The following is a 22,969-nucleotide window of genomic DNA, read 5'->3' on the forward strand; positions in this document are numbered from 1 at the left end:
GAGCTAGGTGGACCAAGGGTCTGACTTGATGTAAGGCAGATTCTATGGCAAGGAAGCACTTTGGAGTGAGAGTGCATGATCAAGGCACGATGGCCCTGCTGCATGTCAAGGTAAGCCAGTGGCCTCAGGCAGCCAGATAACCAGCTCACCTTAGGTGCTGAGGAAGGGGCAGAAAGGAGAGAGCTGAGTTTTCTGGCTGGTTTAATTGCAGCTCATTGGTTGATCTTATCTTTGTTTTAACTGGTATAAAAGCTTTACATTTCATCTGTCTGTTAATGGATATTATTTTGTCTCATGAGCTGGCTTGTGGTTCTGGCACAGGCAGAAAAGGGAGATATTTGATGAAGCAGTGGAGGCTAGTGCATTAGGGTGAATGATGCACTGGCTCAATAGTCTCAAGCTGTCCTTGTCCAGCCCCCACCTGCCAGTCAGTTTCCTCCTCATGGGTCTCAGGGTCACCCCTTGAAGAACTCAACAGGGAGGAAGATGGGGGCAAAACTGGAATTCGTTGGCTCTGGCTTCACCTACTACTGCTCTCCCTGCCAATGAGCACCAGGAATTTGGAAGGGGTGGTCTCATTGAGTCAGACTGTGTTATTATTGAATGTATCTTGTTGGCCATAGCTTCACGAGGCTAGCATGTTTTATGTAACACTTGCAGAAACTGAAAGTAGCAGCTATATTGTGGCCTAAAAATGTTTATTTACCCAAGTATTTTTTAAAGGACTTTTCTCCTTGGTTGGGTGATGAGGAAGGCCAGCCCTGTGCCAGCCAGCAGTTCAGATAACATCTGTCCACCACTGAGCCACTGCCTGCCAATCAGGGCATTCCCCCTCCTCCATGATGAATGCAGATGGCTTAGCATCCCACCCATCCCCCTTCCAGATTCACAGAAGCAGAAACAGCCACTGTGCTGTGCATTTCTGTGCAATCAGACAGATTAGAGAGAGAAATGTGCCATTGTGCAGCTGCTGTGGTGCATATTCTTTATACACACCAGTGTGGACACAGTGTGGATGGAGGTGCTTTAGATGTACTTAGGAAACTGAAAGAAGTGGCTAGATTCACCTAAAGAACCAATTTTGCTTGATGTTTCCATGGCCCTTGCAGACCCCATGCTTATTTGTTTATTATTATTATATTATTATATTATTATATATTATTATAGAGCCCTCTTTTCAAACTAGTTTCCAAAGCAATTTACACTAACAGAACTGTAAAACAGAGCACTAGAAAGACACAGCACTATTAAAAACCACTAGTATCACTGGAATACAGTAGTAAAAACAGCAGACTCAATAATAAAACACCTTCAAGAATAACTTCTTTTTAAAAAATTGGCTTGTTTCCCCTTAAAAATGGTTCAGTGTTACATCTCAATACCTGAGAGAGAACCAAGAGTTGGTCACAAACCTGGGTACAGGCTTCCATAGCTTGAAGTGTCCTTGCAAATGTAATGTATGTTAACTCTGTATAATACCTGAACTGAGCAAATCACAGTCATGGCAGTTCCCTCACCTCTCCAGGTTCTCTAGACTGAAGCTAGTCTTGCTTCTATTTCACTATATTATTTAGTTAAAATATTTATAAACTACCTTTCATCACAATGATCTCAGTGGGGGGGCGGGAACAAAATTCCCTTTAACACACCAAATCTATAGCTCCTGAAAACAATAAATACATTAGCTCTAATTACAGAAATGTCTGCTTAATTCCAGGCACCAATCAATGATTTTCAAGTCCTAGAGCTGGTTCTAAAATGGGAATGAGAAGTTGGGTCCAGCCATACCTTCGTTTCGAGCTGACAGGAACAACTTTATCCTCAAAATGCTTTGCAAATTTGTCATAGTACAAGACAGAGGGTCCCATCCCCCTCTTCGCTGGGATAGGATCTTTACATTTAATAGAAACTCAAAACAACTCTGCTGGACAGCTCCTTAAGGATGCAAAATGAGGCAGCAAAATAAGATTTTCTTGCTGCCCTCATTACCACATGGAAAGCACAGCCATGTCCTGTTCTTATTTGTATTTCATCATTTTTCCTCCATAACTTGCAGAACTTGCACACCAGCCATCACCCAGCCGGCTTCACTGGCTAACAGTTCCCCAGAAGACCAAAGAGCCTCACAGGCTCTGCAGCACTAAGAGCAATCACATGACTGGCCCTCTCCATCTCATCTTTTCATAGTGCTATCAGGGCCTCAGCAAGACCAGAAGCCATGTCCCCCAGAGCATTCAAGAATTCCTCTAATTATCTAATTCTCCAGAAATGGACCATAATAATGATCCTGCAGAAAGGATGTGCTGCCACCAAGTCAAGTGTTCTGACCCCCTGTTCTGACCATGGCAAAAGAATTGATAGCAGATCACTTAATAGCAGATCACTCCACACAAGTTCTATAGCAGACCACAGATCAAGCACACACACTACCAAATGCAATAGAGCAGTAATGTATTAAGGTTCACCCATGATGGCCATGAAGCCCTGAACCAAGGTAACCATGGTGTGAATGTTTAAGTCCCCCAGAAGAATCATCCCTGGTTCTTCAACCCTGAAACTACATCTGCTGGCTCAGATAAAGCTGGATAGATGAGACACCAGCAACACCCACTCTGTCTCTCTGTCCCTATTCCAGGCATAAGCCCTCAAATCCAGGCTCTGGCTGAGCCCCTGGTTTCATGATATGCCTGGTATGTTAACCAGGGTTAAGTGTTACCTTACCTGCACCACATTCATTTAAGAGCAGGGGACTGATATTTTGCTGCCAGTCCCATTGGACGCAGCCAATTCCCATTTAGAAATTCCTAAGCCAGGGTGCCACTAATCCTCAACACTTCTAACTCTCCTTCAGCAACGAAAGCAGGACTAGGTGGGGCAGGCAGGAAAAGGGATCTGAAGCAAGCAGCGAAAAGGCGGTTTTCATTTGGTTCTCTGCTAGCTAAACCTAAGAGGTCTGCTTAATTCACAACATTTGAGGTCCAAAAGAGGATTGCTGGCAACACAATGCACTGGGTGGAAGAGGGAATTGCCTCCAGAGCAGAAAGGGAGTAGTTTAGAGAGAGAGCATGAAATGCTCCCTGGGCCTTTGCCCCATATGCTGCAAGGCTTCCATCAGACCCTACCGGTCCCCAGATCCATATTCTTTTTCTGTCTGAGAGCCAAGCCCCATCTTCATCAATGCAGGCGGCTGGAAGAATACTCAGAGGAACGGTGACGGCATAGTGACCCAGTTTCCAATAAAAGGGAGAGAAGAGAGGGAGAGGGGAGTGGGCTGCCAAATGCTTTTTGCACTTGATGGAACGTGCACACCTTCAGGCACGAGACGAGCGCTGGGAAAGAGGGTGGGGCTCAGCTCTTTCCACGGCGAGCTGGATTGCCGCTCCTTAATCAAAGGAACACTTTGTAAGCAGGCAAGAGCTGGCTGAGAGAAGGATGCCAATTTCACAAGATCAACACATCTGTGGGAATGAAATATGTGCCATAATTTAGAATGGTGACGGCCCTCCCACCACTAGTGCAATCTACAGGAGGGCTTGAGGAAGGGAAACAAATCCAGGACATTTAGCATCTACTAGAAAATTGTCCTTTTTCAAGGGCACACAAATTTTGGCTGGGCTTAGTAACCAGCCAGCAGTTACCTCCATCTCTACCTATGCCTCTACCCCAGGGAGGGCCAGCGTCTCACTTTGGACTTATGAAAGCAGTGAGAATTCTTCAAGGACTTTCAAAGTCCAGCAGGAGGTCAGAGATGAGCCCCCAACCCTCCACTTTACACTGGGGTCAGCACTCACCAGACCAACAGGTACGGTCATCACAGGCAATTGAGCGAGTGCACTTGTGGAACCCTCGCCATCACTGTGACAGCGATAGCACATGAGTTACCAGCCACTGTGTCTGTAAGGAAATGAAGGAGCAAGACCCAGTTCTTGCAGGAGAACCAGGCTCAGACCTGTGGCTTCCTTGCTGCACAGGGGCAGCAGTTACCCCATTTTCACAGTCCTTTCTTCATGGTCTCTTGGCCACTTTGGGCTTTTGCAGCACACAAAAGATCCTGAGGGGCATGTGGGGCCGTGGAATGCATGGAATCACGAGATCTCCTCTGTGTACATGTCAAGTGCCTCTTTTATCCAGAAGGGGGAAGGTCAAAACACCACCGCCACTACTCAGGATTTCTAAGTAAGCAAAACCCATTCAGCACTACATCCCAAAATGACTGGCAGCAACCCAATACAGTGGTACCTCGGGTTACATACGCTTCAGGTTACAGACTCTGCCAACCCAGAAATAGTACCTCGGGTTAAGAACTTTGCTTCAGGATGAGAACAGAAATCGTGCTCTGGCGGCGCGGTGGCAGCATGAGGCCCCATTAGCTAAAGTGGTGCTTCAGGTTAAGAACAGTTTTGGGTTAAGAACAGACCTCCGGAACGAATTAAGTACTTAACCCGAGGTGCCACTGTATCATGTCCCAATTTGTGGCAGTTCAGAGAAATGTGGAAGAAGAGACACACATAGTCATATTGGGGGGAGATAAAGAATATATTCCTGGATCACCACAGCCAGTTCATACACTGCCTTCAACAACATGCTGCTCTCCAGATGTTTTGGACCACAACTCCCACTGAAGACTATGGTGGCTGGGGCTGATGAGAGCTGTAGTTCCAGATATCAGGAGGACACCAGCTTGGGGGAAAGTGTTCTGTGGCACGGTGGGAAGCTCCTCAACCAGCCCTGTACACTCCAGAAGACACAGTAGGAGGACAGCAACATCCACCATATGGTCGATTTCTGGGTTTAAATAAATAAATAAATTTTTAAAAATTGTCCAGTAGCACCTGAGAGACCAACTAAGTTTGTTCTGGGTACAAGCTTTTGTGCGCATGCACAATTCTTCAGATCGTATCTGAAAAAGTGTGCATGCACACAAAAGCTTATAACCAGAACAAACTTAGTTGGTTTCTAAGGTGCTATTGGACTTTTTATTTATTTATTTCGACTGCGTCAGACCAACACGGCTACCTACCTGAATCTGGGTTTAAATGTTATCACAGAAGCATGGGATCCTGCTAAGGGAATCATGGAACCACACCACACAGACAGTGCACTAATAGTCTTCAAGGTAGTGTAGCACAGCATAAATATTTTGGGACTCAGGCTGAGGAAACCCTAGTTCAAATCCATGCCCAGCCACAAAGCTCAGTTGGTGGTCCTATGCAAATCATATATTTCCTGTCTAGCCAGTCTTATGGGTGACAGGAGTTGCTGTAATCCTGTAACTGGCTGCCCCATGTGCTGAGCCACTGAAGTACAGGTGACAAGCTTCCTTGTGTGACCACAAGGGCTCACCACTGGATCTTCCTGGGCAGGAAGCAGTATAGCAGAGCCTTGCTTGAGCAACAAAGCGTTGGTCTGCTCATGCATCCTTGATCGTGCTTTGGTCCTCCTAACTCCTAGCTTGCCTGTCAGTCCTGCCTCGCTCACTGGTCCTTACCACTGGCCGGGCTCGTGACTCATCTCAAACCAACACCCACAGCCTAGCCCTGAGCATGGGGCAGTTTGGGAAGATAAAATGAGAGAATTGTTACCATCTATTCAGTTCTTTAAAACTCTGGCCAAGGGGCCAAATATGCCCTGCCAAGCCTCTCTACCTGGTCTGCAGGACTGTCTCCGTATCACACCACCTCCCCAGCAACACCCTCTGCCCCCAAGACCATGTCCCTCACCAGCCCTGCTTTGTACCCCTTTTTAAGCGTTTTTGCCTAGCTGGAATGTGCCTTTGAACTCTGGTAATGCCTCTTTGCTTGCCTAGATGCAAGACAAAGAGGGTGTGTGTGTCAACATTTACCATAACATTTGTTGATCTGTCCTTGTTTGCCACTGGCCCCAGAAGGTTGCCCAGAAGCAAATGCAGACCCAGGTCCCTCCCCCATCCCAGAGGAAACACCTGCAATGTCCTATTTCCACTCCTGATCAGCGACAGTGGCATCTTGCCTTGGAAACAAGAGACCAGGAAGATGGCTGGAAATACAGGCCTCTCTCTCCCTGCTCCACACAGCCAAAGGAAGGCGGCTTCGCCATTTGTATTCTGTGGATCAGCTTCCCCCCTCCGCCTCTCTCTCTCTCTCCAGACACGGGCATGCTTATCACATAGAAAAGCCTGTCTTTGTCAGCTGCTGCCTCAGAGACGGCTCTGTGGGGCTTTTGCTCTTCTCAGTCAAATGTCTTTCCTCAGAAAGCCTCCCCTCCCCACCCCCCTCAAAAGTCTGCCACAGGCCTGAAGGAAAACCAGAGGTCACATGACCATAACACACTGGGGAGACCCCAAATTTCAGACGCCTACACTGTGATACAGCTACTCAAGTGATTCAGAAGCAAGTTGGAATGGTTGGACCTGCACTCCCCACTAAAACTAGAGATACCAGGTAACACCAAATTCTGTCACCTGCTTTAGAAGACTAGATGAATCCTTGGGCATGCAAAGTGCACAAGTATAGGCTGGGCAACAAAAAACAAAGTCCAAAGGAACCTTCTGTATTACAGCATCATCATTCCACCGTATATTCAGGATCTTAACCAGGGTTAAGCATTATGTCTTCTGCACTTGGCCTTTCTTGCTATAGCAATAGCCTTTCCCAATTTCCACTGAACTGCCTTATTTCAGAAGCCTTATCTAAGCTTCAGGGAGCCTCATTCTCCCAGAGAACAAGCCTTCGGAATGTATTCTTTTTTAAAATAATAATTTTGACAGGTAGCTGTATTTTGGTTCATGTATTGTTTTGGGAAGCGTGAATTAGGTAGATTTGCTTTAAAATCCTAACAAAGCTGATTTTTCTCCCCTATCCCTATTCTGCACTATAGCTCCCATCAGCCCCAGCCGGGCAGTACCAGGTTGGCCAAGGCCTATGAAGCCTCATTTCACCAAAGACAATGGTGAAGCATTTGCGACTGAATTAAGTGACACTCAGCTGATCACCCTCCTAGGCATCACTGTTGAGCTAAAATAAAATCAGACAGACATAAAATGTTGCTGAGCCCTGGGATATTTCCACAATGTTTTGGAATAACAGCAACCTTAGCCAGATAGCAGATATAATATACAGAGGCAGCGTCTGGTTAACCTGGCTTGACATTCACCGTCAGCTCCCTTCGCCAACCCTCCTCCAGCCCCCCAGCCTTTTCATGCCAATTCAGATTGGAGTATCATGATAATTTAATGGCTGCCCTCGCGCCTCTCTAACAAGCTTCAAAGACATCTTCCAGAGTGGTGCTGCTTACTGAGGGGCGGGGCACCTCCTCAGCAGAAGAATCTGCCCTTGGAATTATTCAAGGAAGGAAGGAAGGAAGACTTAAAGGAATGGATGGTGAGAATAGAAAAAGAACACACATTTGGCAGTTTGCAAATGCTAGCTCAATAAAATAAAATAAAACCTTGAGTGGGGGAAAGATTATAAAGGTATTTAGTAAGAGAATCATGCTCTTCCCCTAGGAAGGCAAAAAAGCTGCCACTCCCAGGGAATCAACAGAATGTCCCCATCTCAGCACAGTAAAATATGATCCAAACATACCTTAAAACTGAAAACTAGGACTCCAGACCTCCAGATGGGAAGAGGGAGCCTACAATGGAAGGGTTAACTAGATCTATCTTCTAGCTGTCTCTACAAACCACCCCCACCCCCATTATCTGTTGTGAGGGTTTTCCACAAGACAGGGGTGAAACTAGCTTTTATTTCACCAGGGTCAAAGACCCAGTTTGGCACTCCCCTACACACATTTGCAACCGTTTTCAGCTTTGTATTCTTGTTATAAAAAAGTGTGCCTAGACATTCCGTGGTTGCGCCCATAACCTAGGTTTAAGGTGCCATTTAGCTCCTAGCTTTCATATCTCAGTTTCTAACACTGCCCACACATGCATATGCATATACACAGCCTTAATGGCCTCCTTCCAGAGACTTCACCTGGGGCAAAAAACCTGGCTCCCCTCCCCCCACCTCCCAGTAGCTACGGCCCTGCACAAGACTAGAATGGAAGCCAATGCTGAGGAGTGTGGAGAAAAATGATTAAAAATGTGTTTCAATTACAGTACCTGAAATATATATATATATATATATATATATATATATATATATATGACTTAATCCACACACACTATTAAAACTGAGTCACATCCATCTAGCAATAACTTTGGTTAACGAATCCTATTCTATGTGGGAGAGAACTCTTGAGGACAATGCTGCTCCCAGGCTTTGCAACTTCCAAGACTGGCTGCCTCCTTGTCATTCTGCTGACCGGAGAATACTTTTTGTTCTGGCAGGCTTTGGGAAACTGAATGTTTTTAAGCAAAGGGCTCTATAATAGCATGCTGCACTTTTTTTTTTCCTATCAGCATAGGTTGCGGTTTTTAAAAACATTTTTAAAATTCCAACAATAGTTTATATACTTTTAAACTATAACTTTTTATATGTTCCGAGTTAAGTGTGTTTTATTTGCGTTTGTTTTAATTTTTGTGAGCAGCCTTGAGTTCCAGCTCTGGCGAAAAGGTGGGATGTTGTTGTTGTTTTTGTTGTTGTTGTTGTTTGTATACCGCCCTTCATCCGAGGCTTACAGGGCGGTTTACAATACAAAAACGCAAAACATAGTAACAATAAAAAACAACACCCACACAGTTTAAAAGGCTATTGGTTCCTTAATTAGCAAAGGCCTGGGAGAAGCAGAATGTTTTTGCCTGATGCCTAAAGATATGTAACAACAGGAGAACATTCTACAAGTGGGGAACCACTGCCAAAAAAAAGCACGCCTGTTCTTGTGTTGCCACCCTCCAGACCTCTTGTGAAGGAGGCACATGAAGATGAGCCTCAGCTGATTATCACAGGGTCTGGGTAATCATCATCATCCTCAGACTGGAGAACAGCATTTAGACCCTAATGATAAACTCTGTAAATGGCACACAGCACAATCCTATACATGCCTACACAGATGTAAGTTCTACTGAGTTGAATGAAGCTGAGTTTTAAGCACATGGTTGTAGGTTTACAGCCACAAAAAGGTACCATATTGTATTTATTTATTATCATCAAATCCTATCTGGACCCAGGAATCTGCCAATTCCTCAAAAATACTAGGAGAGCCCCTGGATCCTAGTATTTCCCCATAATCATCTACTGACTGCATGTGGCAGGTACTGTAGTCCTGTGTGACGCCTTCCCACTACCTGAACTCTAAAATGATTATTACTATTTTGGACCTTAACGTTCAGACAGCATCAGTAAGAAAAAACTATTTTGTCCAATAGCCTACTAACCCTTGTTTTACAGAGGTTTTGAGCGTTTTGTATTCAGAGGCATGAACTTGCTTAGTATTCTTGCATGTGTTTTCAACTGATCTCTTAATTAGTGCTAAAACGCTTTTCTAACTTTTTTAAAAATATAGGATACAGCACTGTACCACCAAATACTGCAGCATGCAGCGATATTGCAATATGGCATATTATTAAACATGTTTTAGTGATAATTAAAATAAGTATTTATAGTGTGGGCAGCATATAGCAGGATGTATACAGTAAATAAGTGCAAGATCTTCCAACAGCGTAGAAAAGTCCATTGCAATTGCTCTTGTAGCTCCACATGTAATAGCAATGGTTGGGTAGCATTAGGAGGCACCCACCTGGAAGCAGAGGAGCTGAGATGGGCAACCTTGAAGTGGTTTCTATATTAACAGCTGCTAAACTATCAGCTGCAAACTATCTGAAGGTGCATGTGGCTCCCTCTCTGTTCGATTGGTTTTACAGGATCTGCAATGCTGCAATTATGTTGAAACTAAAATGCCCAAGCATGTAAAGGCAGGACAACCACAGAACAAAGATGGCTACTGCTTTGAAACTTTGTGGAATGAAAAGTTAGAACAACACAGGCTGTGACCGTTTTAGGCGTGTCTGATATGTGCACAACTGTGCACATGTGCATTCTGCCAAACGCAGGAGTGACCCAAAAATGTCACAAAAAGGGGTGCAAAAGGGCAAAGCGGGGGCAGAACTGGGAGGGCTTGCATGGGCCCTGCTGGCGCACACGGGGGTCCAGAATGTAACCCCAGTGCAAATCAGTTGTTGCCCAAGTACTGTGTTATTTGATCTGAATAAATTTAGACTATGGCAGTGTTAGCTAGCATGGTATCCTCCAAATGTTATTGCGATCAAGCGGTATGTAATATTTGAGGTTCCCGCACTGCAGGGGATTCGTCTAAATGACCCTCAGGGTTCTTTCCAACTCTACAATTATGCGATTCGATGGTATGTAAATGTTGTGAAATAAATAAATAAATAGTTGCTGGAATACAACTCCCACAATCCGTGACCACTGGTAATGCTGGCAAGGGCTGATGGGAGCTGTAGTCCAACACATGCACACATCACCTTCCTCAAATGATCCATGCAGATCAGCTTAGGAGGGAGGCTTCTTGCCTCCTCCCCACTCATAAAACAATCAATCTGATGGCCAGTTTGCATCCCCATCAAGATGCTGGGTCGAAAGATGTGTCCCTCTACTCACTCCAGGGCTGCATCTACTTTGATTTTTCTTTCTTTTTGCCACCTCCCAAACTGGTGGGCTATTGGGGGACCAGAAACATTTGCACACATAGGGATGTGTGCTGTGTGTGTACCAGGGATTAGTAACACCCAGCTCCCTGCTGGTAGCTAAGTCTGCATGGGCTACCCTGGGGCACTATGTTGGTTGGGCCTTTAGCCTTGCACAACTCCTTCCCTCGCAAAAGAAACTGCTTGCTGACAGTAAAATCCTGACTGCTTTGTAAAGCTGAAGAACCAACAGGTTCTTGGCCATCTCCAGTAAACAGCTGTTCTCCATCTACTTTATGGCAGCTTTGTAAGCACTTGGAAACTGCTATTTGGTTCCCCACTTAAACTTCTCTCTGCTAAAATAAATGTCTCTTCACATGTGAGAGGTAATTTTTACTTGGATGAAGTGCTCCATTTAAGAAGCTTTTGTTAGTGAGTTATATATGAGGTGCATATGATTGTACATTATATTGTGTTGGGGCCTGCCCTGTGACCTTTGGGTAAAAGGTAACGGCAAAGGTACCCCTGCCCGTATGGGCCAGTCTTGACAGACTCTAGGGTTGTGCGCTCATCTCACTCTATAGGCCAGGAGCCAGCGCTGTCCGCAGACACTTCCGGGTCACGTGGCCAGCATGACAAGCTGCATCTGGCAAGTCAGCGCAGCACACGGAACGCCGTTTACCTTCCTGCTGGTAAGCGGTCCCTATTTATCTACTTGCACCCAGGGGTGCTTTCGAACTGCTAGGTTGGCAGGCGCTGGGACCGAACGACGGGAACGCACCCCGCTGCGGGGATTCGAACCGCCGACCATGCGATCGGCAAGTCCTAGGCGCTGAGGTTTTACCCACAGCGCCACCCGCGTCCCTGACCTTTGGGTGAAAGGATATAAATGCTAAATATATCCAGTTCCTTGTGCTTCTTCTCCCTTGCCAAAAGTGCTCCCAACCCTTCTGTCGTCTGTACTGCTCTTCCAAGAATGCCTTCCAGCTCGCTTGCAAGGAGAGAAATGAACAGACGAGAACTCCCCACCAACCTACACATCATGCTGAGCTCCTGAAAAAAAAGTCCAGTCCCATCCCATGCTGAAGTCTCATCACAGGAGCAGTGATGGGAGAGGTACAAAAAAACCCACACCATGTTATGCACCAAAATGTTGTTGGGCAATATTTGAAAAATTGCTCACCTCAATTCAGATTCCTAATAGCAAAATGCAAATCAATGGCATACAAAGTAACAGAGAGAAGTGTGATTTGAGCATGTACGGAGTGCCCACCCCTCACCACAGAATAACTACAACCCATCCTGTAAACCAGGCATGTCCAAGGTCCATTTCAGGGGCCTAATTTGGCCCCCGTGGCAGTTTATTTCCTGGGGTAAAATCCTAAAAAGCAGCAACACCTCAACAACTTCAATCCTAAAAAAAGGTAAACAACTTTGGTTGGCCCTTCAGTTGGCCCTCACAGCCCTTCATTTCATCAAATCTGGCCCTCTTTGAAAAAAGTTTGGACACCACTGCTGTAAAAGATCAAGAATTATAAAGTGAAAAGGTTTCCCAATTTCATGCAGGGTGGAGAGGGATAGGAGTTCAATGGGGCTTGATAGCTAGTGCCTCTCATTTTAGAGAACTCCTGAGCATATAGGTAAATTCTGGTGACCAAAGAGGCTTGAGAACTGCCAGCTCCATCTGTCCCCCATCACACTGCATTAGTCAACAGCCCCCGTCCTACAATAATTGCTTTTAACATTAAAATTCCATAGAGACATCTAATAAGAGATATATGACCTGGTTTCTTCTTCTATAATGACATCATTGTCGAAAAGTCCATGCCAAATTGCTTGGGCATTTTATGCCAGTTCTTGATGCAGTTTTGGGGCTTGCCTGCCCCCTAACCCATCTCCCCCCACGCCCTGACACAATGCCTTGAAATCAACATCCCTTCCCTCTCCCTAGGGGCACACCATTATAAATTAGCAGCTACTGTGCAGAGTTTTGACAGCTAAAATACATGTTAACAAGTGAAACAGGGGGGGTGTTTCCTGGTGGAAGGCCATGTACATGTGCACACACCCACACCTCAAAGAGGAAACCTGGACCAAGGATGACATTGGAACAATGTAAGTAGTCTTTCTGGCTACATAAAAAGCAATTACTGCTTGAAGCACAACCAAAAATCCTTGACCTTTGCCTGCATCACAGAAGGGCTCCGACGCCAAACCAGGCAAGTTCAGTTCCCACCTGGTCTTACCATTTTTAAGTTTGTTTACAAAACAGAAATGCACCAAAAGGGTCTATCAGCAAAACAGCAACTCTTGCCTGATCTAAATAAGTTCGCCTGCTCATCCTGGACTTAGCCCCATAATGTGTGAGGTAGTAGCAGAGGCAGGAGCACTACTGAGTACACGCAGAGTTCATTTCCTTCCTCGCCAAGTTAAATTCTGTTGCATATGGGCTGAGGAAAGAGGACACAAAGTGTGTTCTTCAAATAGGCTTGAGACTCAGTATCATTCTAGAAACCCACAAAGCACTAGGGAGAGATAACAAACAGGCACCCAAGTAGAGGAGCCAAAGGCAGTGCTGGGAATATTCTTTTATACATTACAATAAAGATACAAATCTACAAGCCCCGGGAGAGGCAGGGGGATTACTCTGAGCCAGAGTCTCTTTTCCCACACCAGGTCTGAACTCTGGGACTAAACAGAAGAGACAAAAGAGCTCCCCTGCACATGTATGGAGTGCATTTTCCTTAACACTTACTGGTTTCCCTCAACACATTGCCTACAACCAATTCTAGGCAGCTGGGAATTGGAACAGCTTTGCAACCTAGTCCACGACTTCCTTTATTAACCTATGTTTTTTAAAATTCTGCATCACTGATGGACAGAGCAGTGGATGGGATGGTGGGATCTCTTCCAATATACAAAGGCTGCCCGGTCTGCTCACTTGGAAGCAATTTTTGCAAACCCCAGGCAAAGCAGCCTGTTTACAAGCCTTGAAGTTGGGGGTGGGGCTCCCAAGACCAGGAGGTGGGGCTTCCAGGACAACTCAAGTCCCAGGACCTTTCCCACCAGGAAGTACCACCATGTAAGACTGCTGTTCCTGGCATGCATAACCCTCCCAGATCCCAAAGAGGAAGAGAAAATAAACCCACACTGACCCCTCTTTCAGCTGGGCTAATCTTCTCATTTGCAGTCATCTGCCATTTAGGGCCTTCTCCTCCCACAGAGGAAGTGGGGCAACCTCCACAGAGCAACAGAGAGGTCCTCTCAGTCCCTGGCATCTTGACTTGCTGGTGGTGGGTTGAGTCGCTCCCATATCCTGAGGAGCGCAGGAAGGTGCTGGAGGTTGACCCACTGAAGGAAGACTTGCTTTGGGAGGGAGGCAATTTCACCCAGCTATTGTCCCCTCCCTTGCCAACAGGTGGTTCTTGCAAAAATGGTGTCCGCTGAGGCTTCTCTGTGCCGTCAGTCTCCACCAGATCCACCAAAGGCGATGGGGTGGACAGCTCCGAGATTGTGCCCTTCTCCACAGTCCAAGAAGTAGCCCATGTGGCACTTGATAAACTTTCATTCCCTTCCTCACTGTTCCAGGTCCCATGAGACTCTTCCACCACAGTTGCTGGAGTTTCCAACTTTGGTTGCTCCCAAGACCTGCACACCACCACAGTGCCCGTGTCACTCTCTGTGGGTCCTTTACCCAAAGCCTCCCTTTGCAAAGGCACCAGAATGGCTCGGCTGTTGCCAGATCCCAGCCTCTGAAAGGCAACCAGCTGACTCGCCACCTTCTCGCGGTTTTGCTCTGCTGGGTTGTCGAACAGGCGGGCAATGACGGTGGTGCCCTCCTCCAGAAAGTCCCCTGGGCTCCCGCAGACAGAGGAGGCATTTTCTGTCACTAGGTCAGCTTTCTCAAGCTTCCCCTGGAACCTCTCCCTCACCTGCACAACATGCCCTTGCTCCAGCCCCTCTGGCTCCAAAGTGGGGCAAGCCTCCCCATATGGGGCAAGGCTTCGATGTAAGCCCTCGGCAAGGTCTTCTCCGTCCTCCTCCCGCAGGGAAGAGGCTCTGAACTTCACTGCCGCTGCCTCCTCTTCCTTCTCTTCAGCAATCTCAGTCCCTGCAGAAGGTCCCTCTGCCACCAGATCAGCGCTTTCTGGCACCGTCCTCTTTTTCCCCTTCTTCTTCCGTTTGAAGCGGGCTTTCCTTCTGGGGGAGAGGGGAGCATTCCCTGCCTCCCCAGCTTGATCTTTCGGCTCTTTAACACAACCCAGAGTATTCCCCATCTCCCTGGTGTGCAAGACACCAGTGACAATGCAGCTAAGCTGGCACCAGGCTCCTGGATAAATCCTGACCGCCGCTTCATCAGATTAGATGCACATTAAAAAAAAAAAAACACCACTACTGCAGGCACACTCATACATACACGCACACAGACCAAGATTCTCCCTTTCTAGCTGCTGCCGTTTTCAGACAGCCATCTTACAAGGCTGGGAGCTGGAGGAAGACACATTCGAAGCATCTCACTGCAGTTCAGAAATCACTTGACCTAAAAGCAGACGGAGCCCCGATTGGCTGCAGCTTCCTCTCTCCAAATATGAGGTAATGGGAGTGCTACCCTCCGTAAGGCAAACAGAAAGCGGAGAGCCAGACAGAGGCTGGGAGGTGGCAGCAGGAGGGAGCGAGCGGGGGGGGGGGGGGAGAAGCTGGTGAGGGGTGTGGCACGAAGACAGATAGATGGAAATCAGGGAGCAAAGTTTTTTTTAAAAACAGAAAGCAGAAAAAAGCAAAACAGCAGCAACAACAAAGATATTGAGCTGAGAGAAGGTAGCATTTAAAGAAGGGGGCCAGAGAGACATAAAAAGAAAAATCCCAGGAGGAGACAAACACACTGTGCATACTAAGAGAATGCCCAGAGCTGCTGCTGCGTTCGATACAGAAAAGAGAAATCTGAGCAATAACAACCAAGGGATTTGTGGAGATACACATTGTGAAGGCTGGAAAGAGGTGTTTGGGGCGGGGGGAGGACTCTCCAGCTCAGTTACACCTATAATATTTGATAGCCAGACATTTGAAAATTGCATCTATCCCTGAAAATCGTCACGGTAAACATTATTTTACAATCTCCCTTGATCATGAATATGAAGGTAAGGTTTTTGGGATGTCCAGAAGTCAAGGAAGGATGCTGACTGTTTAACAAGAAGGTGTCCCTGGATAATCAAAGCAGCATCCATTGCACCAGGTTTTGACAACCTGGTGCCCTCCATACATTCTGGACTACAATGCCCATCAGTCCCAGTCAGGACTGCCATTTCAGCTTCACCTACTGCCTAAATACATCCCATCCCCAAAATGCACAACATCCCCTGCAGAACTATTCTTTATTCATCTGGCACATGCTAAACACCTTCCTACCTCCCTATTTCCCCCAGGCATTCTCTGATGACTGATGGTGGTTGATGAATTTGCTTGATCACTGTGGATATTAGAAAGAGTATTATTGTATTTTACTATTGCTGCTGCTGCTGCTGTTAGTCTTCTTTAGTCTGCTACGACATTCTCAAATATTAAGCAGTGTATAAATGTTTTAAATAAATAAAATAAATACACCAAGATTAGGGGGGAATGCCTTCTGGGACAGAATGTAGAATTCCAGCGCCTATCGCTTTAGAAATTTACCACTTGTGAGAGTTAAGTGGTAAATTAAATATGAGGAAGGAGGCCTCATATCAGTCTCTGCCCTAGTTTTGAAAGTCTACAGGTGTCCCCCCACTTGCGAAGTGGTTACAGCCAATCGATATCAAAAATACTGGATCCAAAAATATCCACAACTAGAATTAAAGCTCTGGGGCCATCTGGAGGTTGGAGGATGCACGGAAAAGTGGCAGCAGCGGCTGCGCAACAGAGCGCAACAGCTGTTAGGCAGGGAGGCTGAGCAGCCTACGCAAAGCCCCGCTGCGCCTCCAGTTTCTTTGGGGCTTCCTCAGCCCTCACTGATGTCCTCTCCGGGCTCTGGGGAGGGTCTGCTCACAAGCCTTGAGGAATCTCCAGTTCTCTCCCAACATTTCTGGGTTTAATTAAATCATTTATTCATTACCCAGCATCACACATATACACGGTTGCGAACTAGTGGATTGTGTCTAAGTGGGGGGACACCTCTATGTCTGTCCAGGGTGCTTCCACACTAAGTGATGTGCAAAATTGCCATGTGTCAATCATTTATTTTTTATGGTGCATCCACACTATGCCACCATCCTGGTGATTGTCACCCTGCATTTTCTTTTTGGGTCTACTGTCATTTCTTAGTGTGCTACCAGGTAGGTGCTTAATTTATCAACAGGTCATTTGAGATATAGCAAATGGTCTGCAGACAACAGACCATTGACATCAAATTTCCAGTAAATCCAGGTTAAGTGGGATGGGGGGGGGCAGATATGGGCTGGCATTTGATTCAACAGCATTGTGCTGGGTATAACTGGCATGCATGAGGAACACCCATTCCACAAAAATCACCCATCTGGAAGCACCCTCAGATTACAGAAAATCCATAGTGAGTTTCCAGAACAGAAGCACAAGCTTGACATAAGCAAAATACCCTGGTGATCCTCTTCCATCTTTTTTAAAGGGTGGGATTTTGATGTGGGCAGTGACTTACAGGAGACATGAATCTACCACAGCTCGGCACATTTACCTCCAGCACATTCAACTCCCACCAGCCACAGGAACTGCAGTCTAAAGCAGATGGAGGGCACCAGACTGAAGAAAGCCACACTTAAAATAGCACCCACTGCAAAGTTTAATCACCCTGTTTATTTGTTTTATTGATCTTTTCATTGGCACTAACATGCTTTTCCTGCTATAAATATTTTAAAATATTGATGAAATTCCATGTAAATGAAAGTGTGTTGTGGTTGAGTAATACTATAATCATATACTGCTTTTTTTTTTTTTAAAGGATGGGAAACTTTCTAGTCACAATTGTTAACCACATTAGCTAGAAAGACAATGACTGGAAAGGTGGTTTTTTTATCGTCTCCTTTTTTATAATTACCATTATAGTGTTCTGGTACTCTTATTTAAGTGGTATTTCACTGTTAAAAGAAAAAGGCCAGAAAAGTTTTAGCACTAATTTTAAAAAGAATGCTTCAAATAAATAAATGGAGTGATAAAATGGTACCACCCACCCCACAAAGCTTTCAGTGCATTATGTGCCAAATTTTAGGTGGTCATTCAGGTGAATTGGATCTTCCCAGCCAAGTCAGCTCATAAGTGGTATGGACAGAGCAAAACCAGATAAATATGCCAAAAGCCATACCCCAAAATGAACAAGAGCTTCAACAACGTGAAGAATCACTTATCATGTGCATCTAGCTCACAGGGACACAGCAACGTACATTAGCATTAGAAGCCCATATTTTAAATGTCACTGTCATTGTTGTGGGCACCAAATGGTAAATATGAGGGGAAGTTACATGGCAAATTCCATGTCCGGGGGCACAGATTGCTACTTATTTGATGTGGTGTATTAATCACCTAATCCAAAAATAGTCTCCAGGTGACTTACAGACAGAGGGGGCTGGGAGGGAAAAACAACTAAATAGCCTCAATAATCACAACAACAGTGAAACATCAGCAGAATATGGGTCACAATAACCTGTCACAACAGGGCAGTTAAGAAATACCTATAATACATACTATAATACCTATAATATGTATAATTACTTTTTAATGATTATCTTTTATATGTCTTTAGCTTTTTGTATTTTATCTATTATGCATTTTTATCTATAAGCCACCAAGCCACCTGGTCTTGGGTAAAAGGTAGGATATAATAATAATAATAATAATAATAATAATAATAATAATATCAATCCCATCCTTCCAGTCGTCCTTCCTTATTCACTCTACTCAGCCCAACCCATAAATGAAAATATAACAGGTAGGGCAAAAGGGAAGTGGGCAAGAGAGCTGCTTAATATGAAATTTATTTTATTTCTTTGTTTCATAAAATTTATATACCACTTGACTGAAAAAACAACAACCTCAAAGCAGTTTTCAAAAACACACAATAACATCAAGAAAAATTAACAACTATACTTTAAAACATGCAAAAGTTAAAATACTACTAAGCGATTAAAATTACCTCAACTTCCTAAGCATCTTGCTGAAACAAGAACATTTTTAGCAGGGCCCGAAAAAGGGTACAGTGAAGAAGCCTGCTTGATCTCAATAGGCAGGGAATTCCAAAGTGCAGGTGCTGCCACACTGGAAGACGGAGTTCTTACAAATGCTTACAAAATGTATTATGTAGCACCTGTAGCAATGGCCTACAACGTTGGCCTCCACACTGAGGTAAAGCAAGGTGGCAGGGGGGGGGCCTTCTATTTGGAAAAGGATGCAATACAAGAATGCAATTCAAAACTGAGCAGTCTAAACAAGTCCAGGCTTGGCTCCCCAACACATCACCCGTGGGCCATGATGTACCCACAAAAATATTCCCTGGCACCCATGTAGCACTGCACTCTGCTGCCTTTCTCAAGCTGCTCAAGAGTAGCAAGCAAGTGCTGCCATCCCCATCTTCCTTCTGCTGTCCCCCCCTCACACACACTGTTGCCATGGCAACAGCATGACCCAATGGGAATTCAGATCCTTCATGCCTCTGGCCAACCTGACTGAGGGAGGCAGGGCAATTCTGAGCCTCTGTCCAATGGGGGATATATGTGGAGTCTGATGAACAACTTGAAAGAGGGCAGAAACTCTGGCAGAGAGTTGAGGGGCCCTTCTTGCACATAAGACCGGCAGCACTGTCAGGTGCAGGACTTTGGGGCAGAAGTTCAGGGCCCCTCGAAGTGGAATGAGAAAGGGGACCCCCAAATGCAGCAGGGCTGCAATGCCACATTTTGAACTCAGGCCATATTTGCACCATATGTCTAAAACACTAGGATACCCCTGTCAAAAGTAATGGCTTCCCTCAAAGAAGTCTTGGAACTGGAGTTTATTATGGGTGCTCAGAGCTGTCAGTGTGGGGTGTCCCAGACAGAATGAGAGAAGGAAAAGGCAAGGGGATGGATAGGTTGGCAGAGGGAGGAGGGGTGAAGAAGCATCATACTATCTTCAGAGTCTCCATGCACTTCTGACAATTTGGGGGAAGAGCATTTGCCCACACTCTGACCCCACTAAGTTCAATGGAACATATCCTGTACAACCACATGGTGCTGTTGCAATGACATGGCAAAGGCCTTGGTTTTTTAAATGATGAAAAAGGAGGGGTGGATTTTAAAAAGCTCCCAGAGCACCTCGTGGGTAGGATATTAATTTGGGGAATAATATATATATATATATATATATATATATATATATATATATATATATTTACAGTAGTACCTTGTTTTGTGGCCGGGATCAGTTCCAGAGCCTAGACTGATAGCCGAAAAGGATGCAGGGCAAAGCGCCGCATCTGTGTACGCGCGCAGAGCGGTTTGCACTTCTGTGCATGCACGAGCGGCAAACCCGGAAGTAACCCGTTCCGGTACTTCCAGGTTTCCCGCGGATGTTCGCTGGAATGGACGCTGGACGAGGCGGACGTTCGTGGAGGTATTACTGTAGTGGTGAATTGGGGGTAATGATAAGTGGGGGTGAATTTGTTATGATGTATCTTAATTACTGTTTTTAAGTGGTTCATTTTTCTTACTTTGTACTTTGTAATGCTTTTAAATGCATAAGCCACCTTGAATTCCAGCTCAGGAGAAAGGCAGGATATACATACATACATACATACATACATACATACATACATACATACAAATAAATAATAATAATTTCAGAACAGGATCTGTGTGGGATATTAATTGGGGACAAATTAATTTAAGAGGGACTCCATTTGGTCTATATGTGCTGTTCTGCTACAAGAAAAAGCACTGGATGCATGCTGAGAGTAAATGCCTGAAGCACCAAGATTTCAAATGTTGCAAATAATATTCTTCCAATTACAAGGTGTAGAAAGACTGTACTGTACCGCACCCCAAAAGCAAAGGCGTTGGCATACAGTCTTGAAAATCCTGGAAAGGGGGAGGGGATGCGTCGTGATACAGAGTCCAGCATGAAATTATAGAGCCCAAGAGTCCTGTTTTGCTAAATTTGTTTCCTGCGTTTCCATCAAAAGGCACTCTTTAAAAACTAATACATTTATGGCAGCAAAAGCTTTTGATAATAAGCAAGATCTTGCTTCAGCACATGCATGAACAATGAACTGTCAGATATTATATATTACGTAGTTTTTGTTGTATGCTGAAGATGAAACTGATAAATATACTTTAGAAGCAACCCTGTTCTCTTTTTTGTAATCTGTTTCAACTGGTCTTGATATTGTGTTTTTAAATTGTTGTGACCTGTTCTGGGATTTCACAGTAAAGGGTGGCAAGAAAAAAGGGTAGGCCAATTGTGGCAGGACAGGATTTGGGAGTGTTCAGATGTACTACCTGTCTATCCACATGGTGTTCATTTCTTTCTCTCTTTCAAGAAAATTATCACAATATGCTTGTCAAAGTAGTGTTGAGGAGTAATTTTATTAACATATTAGAGCAAGATTTCACATTACACAACTAAAGGATGTCCCATTAAAAAAAATAAATCTGTTTCTGTCTTCTTTCATCCGTATATTTACAACTAACTGACTTTGCCATTGGTCGGGAGTGATATACTTTGCCAAGCCACTCTCTCTACAGATGGAGATATTATTTGCCCTCCAGTACCTCACAATGCACATTGCATTACTTTCAATTAGATGCCCATTCAGATGCTCAGCCCCATTGGCATTCTGACCCAGCTACTCCTAATTTAGCTTTCCCCAACAGAAGCTGGATTGGGACAAAATTCTTCCAGTACAACACTGGTTGGTGATGAAAGGGCCAACACAGAATGGCAAAGAGGGACTAGCAGACCAGTTGCCTGTGCTTGGATAAAGCTGATGGTTCCCCTCATCCACCCACAAGCAAAAACAGAAGGCTGTGAACAAGGCAACAATGGCTGCAAATAGATATTTGAAGATGGTTTCCTCTTATCCAGGCTAAACATACCCAACTCCCTCAAGCATTCCTCATAAGACTTAGTTTCCAGACCCTTTATCATCTTGGTCACCCTCATCTGCATATGTTCCAGCTTTTCAACATCCTTCTTAAACTGTGATGCCCAGAACTGGACACAGTATTCCAGATGCAGTCCAACCAAGGCAGAATAGAGCAGGATTGGGACACTATGCTTCTGTTGATGCAGCCTAGAATAGCATTAGCTTTTTTGCTGCTGCATCATACTGTTAACTGATGTTAAGCTTGTAGCCCGCTAAGACCCCTAGATCCTTTTCGCATGTACTACTGGCAAGCCAGGTGTCCCCCATCTCATATTTGTTCAGCTGGTTCTTCCTGCCTAAGTGCAGAACCTTATACTTGTCCCTACTGAGATTCATGTTGTTAGTTTGAGCCCAGTTCTCCAATCCATTAAGGTCAGCTTGAATCTCAACTCTGACTTCTGCAGCATTAGCTACCCCTCGTAGTTGGTGTCATCTGCAAATCTGAGCTCATTTTCAGCTTTGGCCCACCTTCTCCCTGAAACTGTTAGCCACTACATGATTAAGATCTAGTATTATGAGAGAGGGAGAAAAACTTTTTCTATCCACATTCTCAATGCCATGGCATAATTTTATAAACTTCTATCATGTCACCTCTTACTCGCTTTTCCTCTAAACTAAGAAGTCCCAAGCACTGCCACCTTTCCTCTTAGGGGAGTCGCTGCACCCCCTGACCATTTTGCCTGCCATTCTCTAAAAATTTTCCAACTCTGCAATATCCTCTTTTGAGGTGAGGTGACCAGAGCTGTACATGGTATTCCAAGTGTGGCTACACCACAGATTTGTTCAGCAACACACCAGGTTTATGTCTTCTTCTACCTATCTAATCTAATAATAATACAGTGGTACCTCAGGTTACAAACACCTTGGGTTACAAACACTTCGGGTTACAAACTCCGCTAACCCGGAAGTAGTACCTCGGGTTACAAACTTTGCCCCAGGATGAGAATGGAAATTGTTTACTGGCAGCGCAGCGGCAGCGGGAGGCCCCCATTAGTGAAAGCACGCCTCAGGTTAAGAACGGCTTCGGGTTAAGAATGGACCTACGGAACGAATTAAGTTTGTAACCCAAGGTACCACTGTAATAACAATAATAATAATTTTATTATTTGTACTCCACCCATCTGACTGGGTTGCCCCAGCCACTCTGACCCCAAGGTTTTATTCTTGGCCTGTCACTGCCAGTTCAGACCCCATGAGAAAACATATGTGAGATTAAGAACCATTGCCCCAACATGCAGCATTTTACACTTGTTTGCACTGAATTGCATTTGCCATTTTACTGCCTGTTT

The 22,969-nt window shown here is 45.1% G+C and overlaps 1 protein-coding gene across 22 annotated transcripts in view; it reads right to left on the minus strand.

Moving 5' to 3' along the window:
- The window catches only part of MACF1 (microtubule actin crosslinking factor 1), a 291,360-nt gene that overhangs the window by 159,674 nt on the left and 108,717 nt on the right, over positions 1-22,969 (minus strand). For 4 of the 22 annotated variants that reach the window (XM_053399041.1, XM_053399043.1, XM_053399040.1 and 1 more), the window contains exon 1: positions 13,720-14,902. The exons of 9 other annotated variants lie outside the window; for them this stretch is intronic. In XM_053399041.1, the coding sequence (XP_053255016.1) occupies positions 13,720-14,841 (1,122 nt within the window). In that variant the 5' untranslated portion in view covers positions 14,842-14,902. Of the gene's footprint in view, positions 1-13,719; positions 15,102-22,969 lie in introns of those variants that run through there. 9 more of the 22 variants (XM_053399033.1, XM_053399032.1, XM_053399031.1 and 6 more) reach the window with 5 other exon arrangements.

The sequence above is a fragment of the Podarcis raffonei genome, chromosome 8, assembly GCF_027172205.1.
Source record: "Podarcis raffonei isolate rPodRaf1 chromosome 8, rPodRaf1.pri, whole genome shotgun sequence".
Taxonomy (NCBI): domain Eukaryota; kingdom Metazoa; phylum Chordata; class Lepidosauria; order Squamata; family Lacertidae; genus Podarcis; species Podarcis raffonei.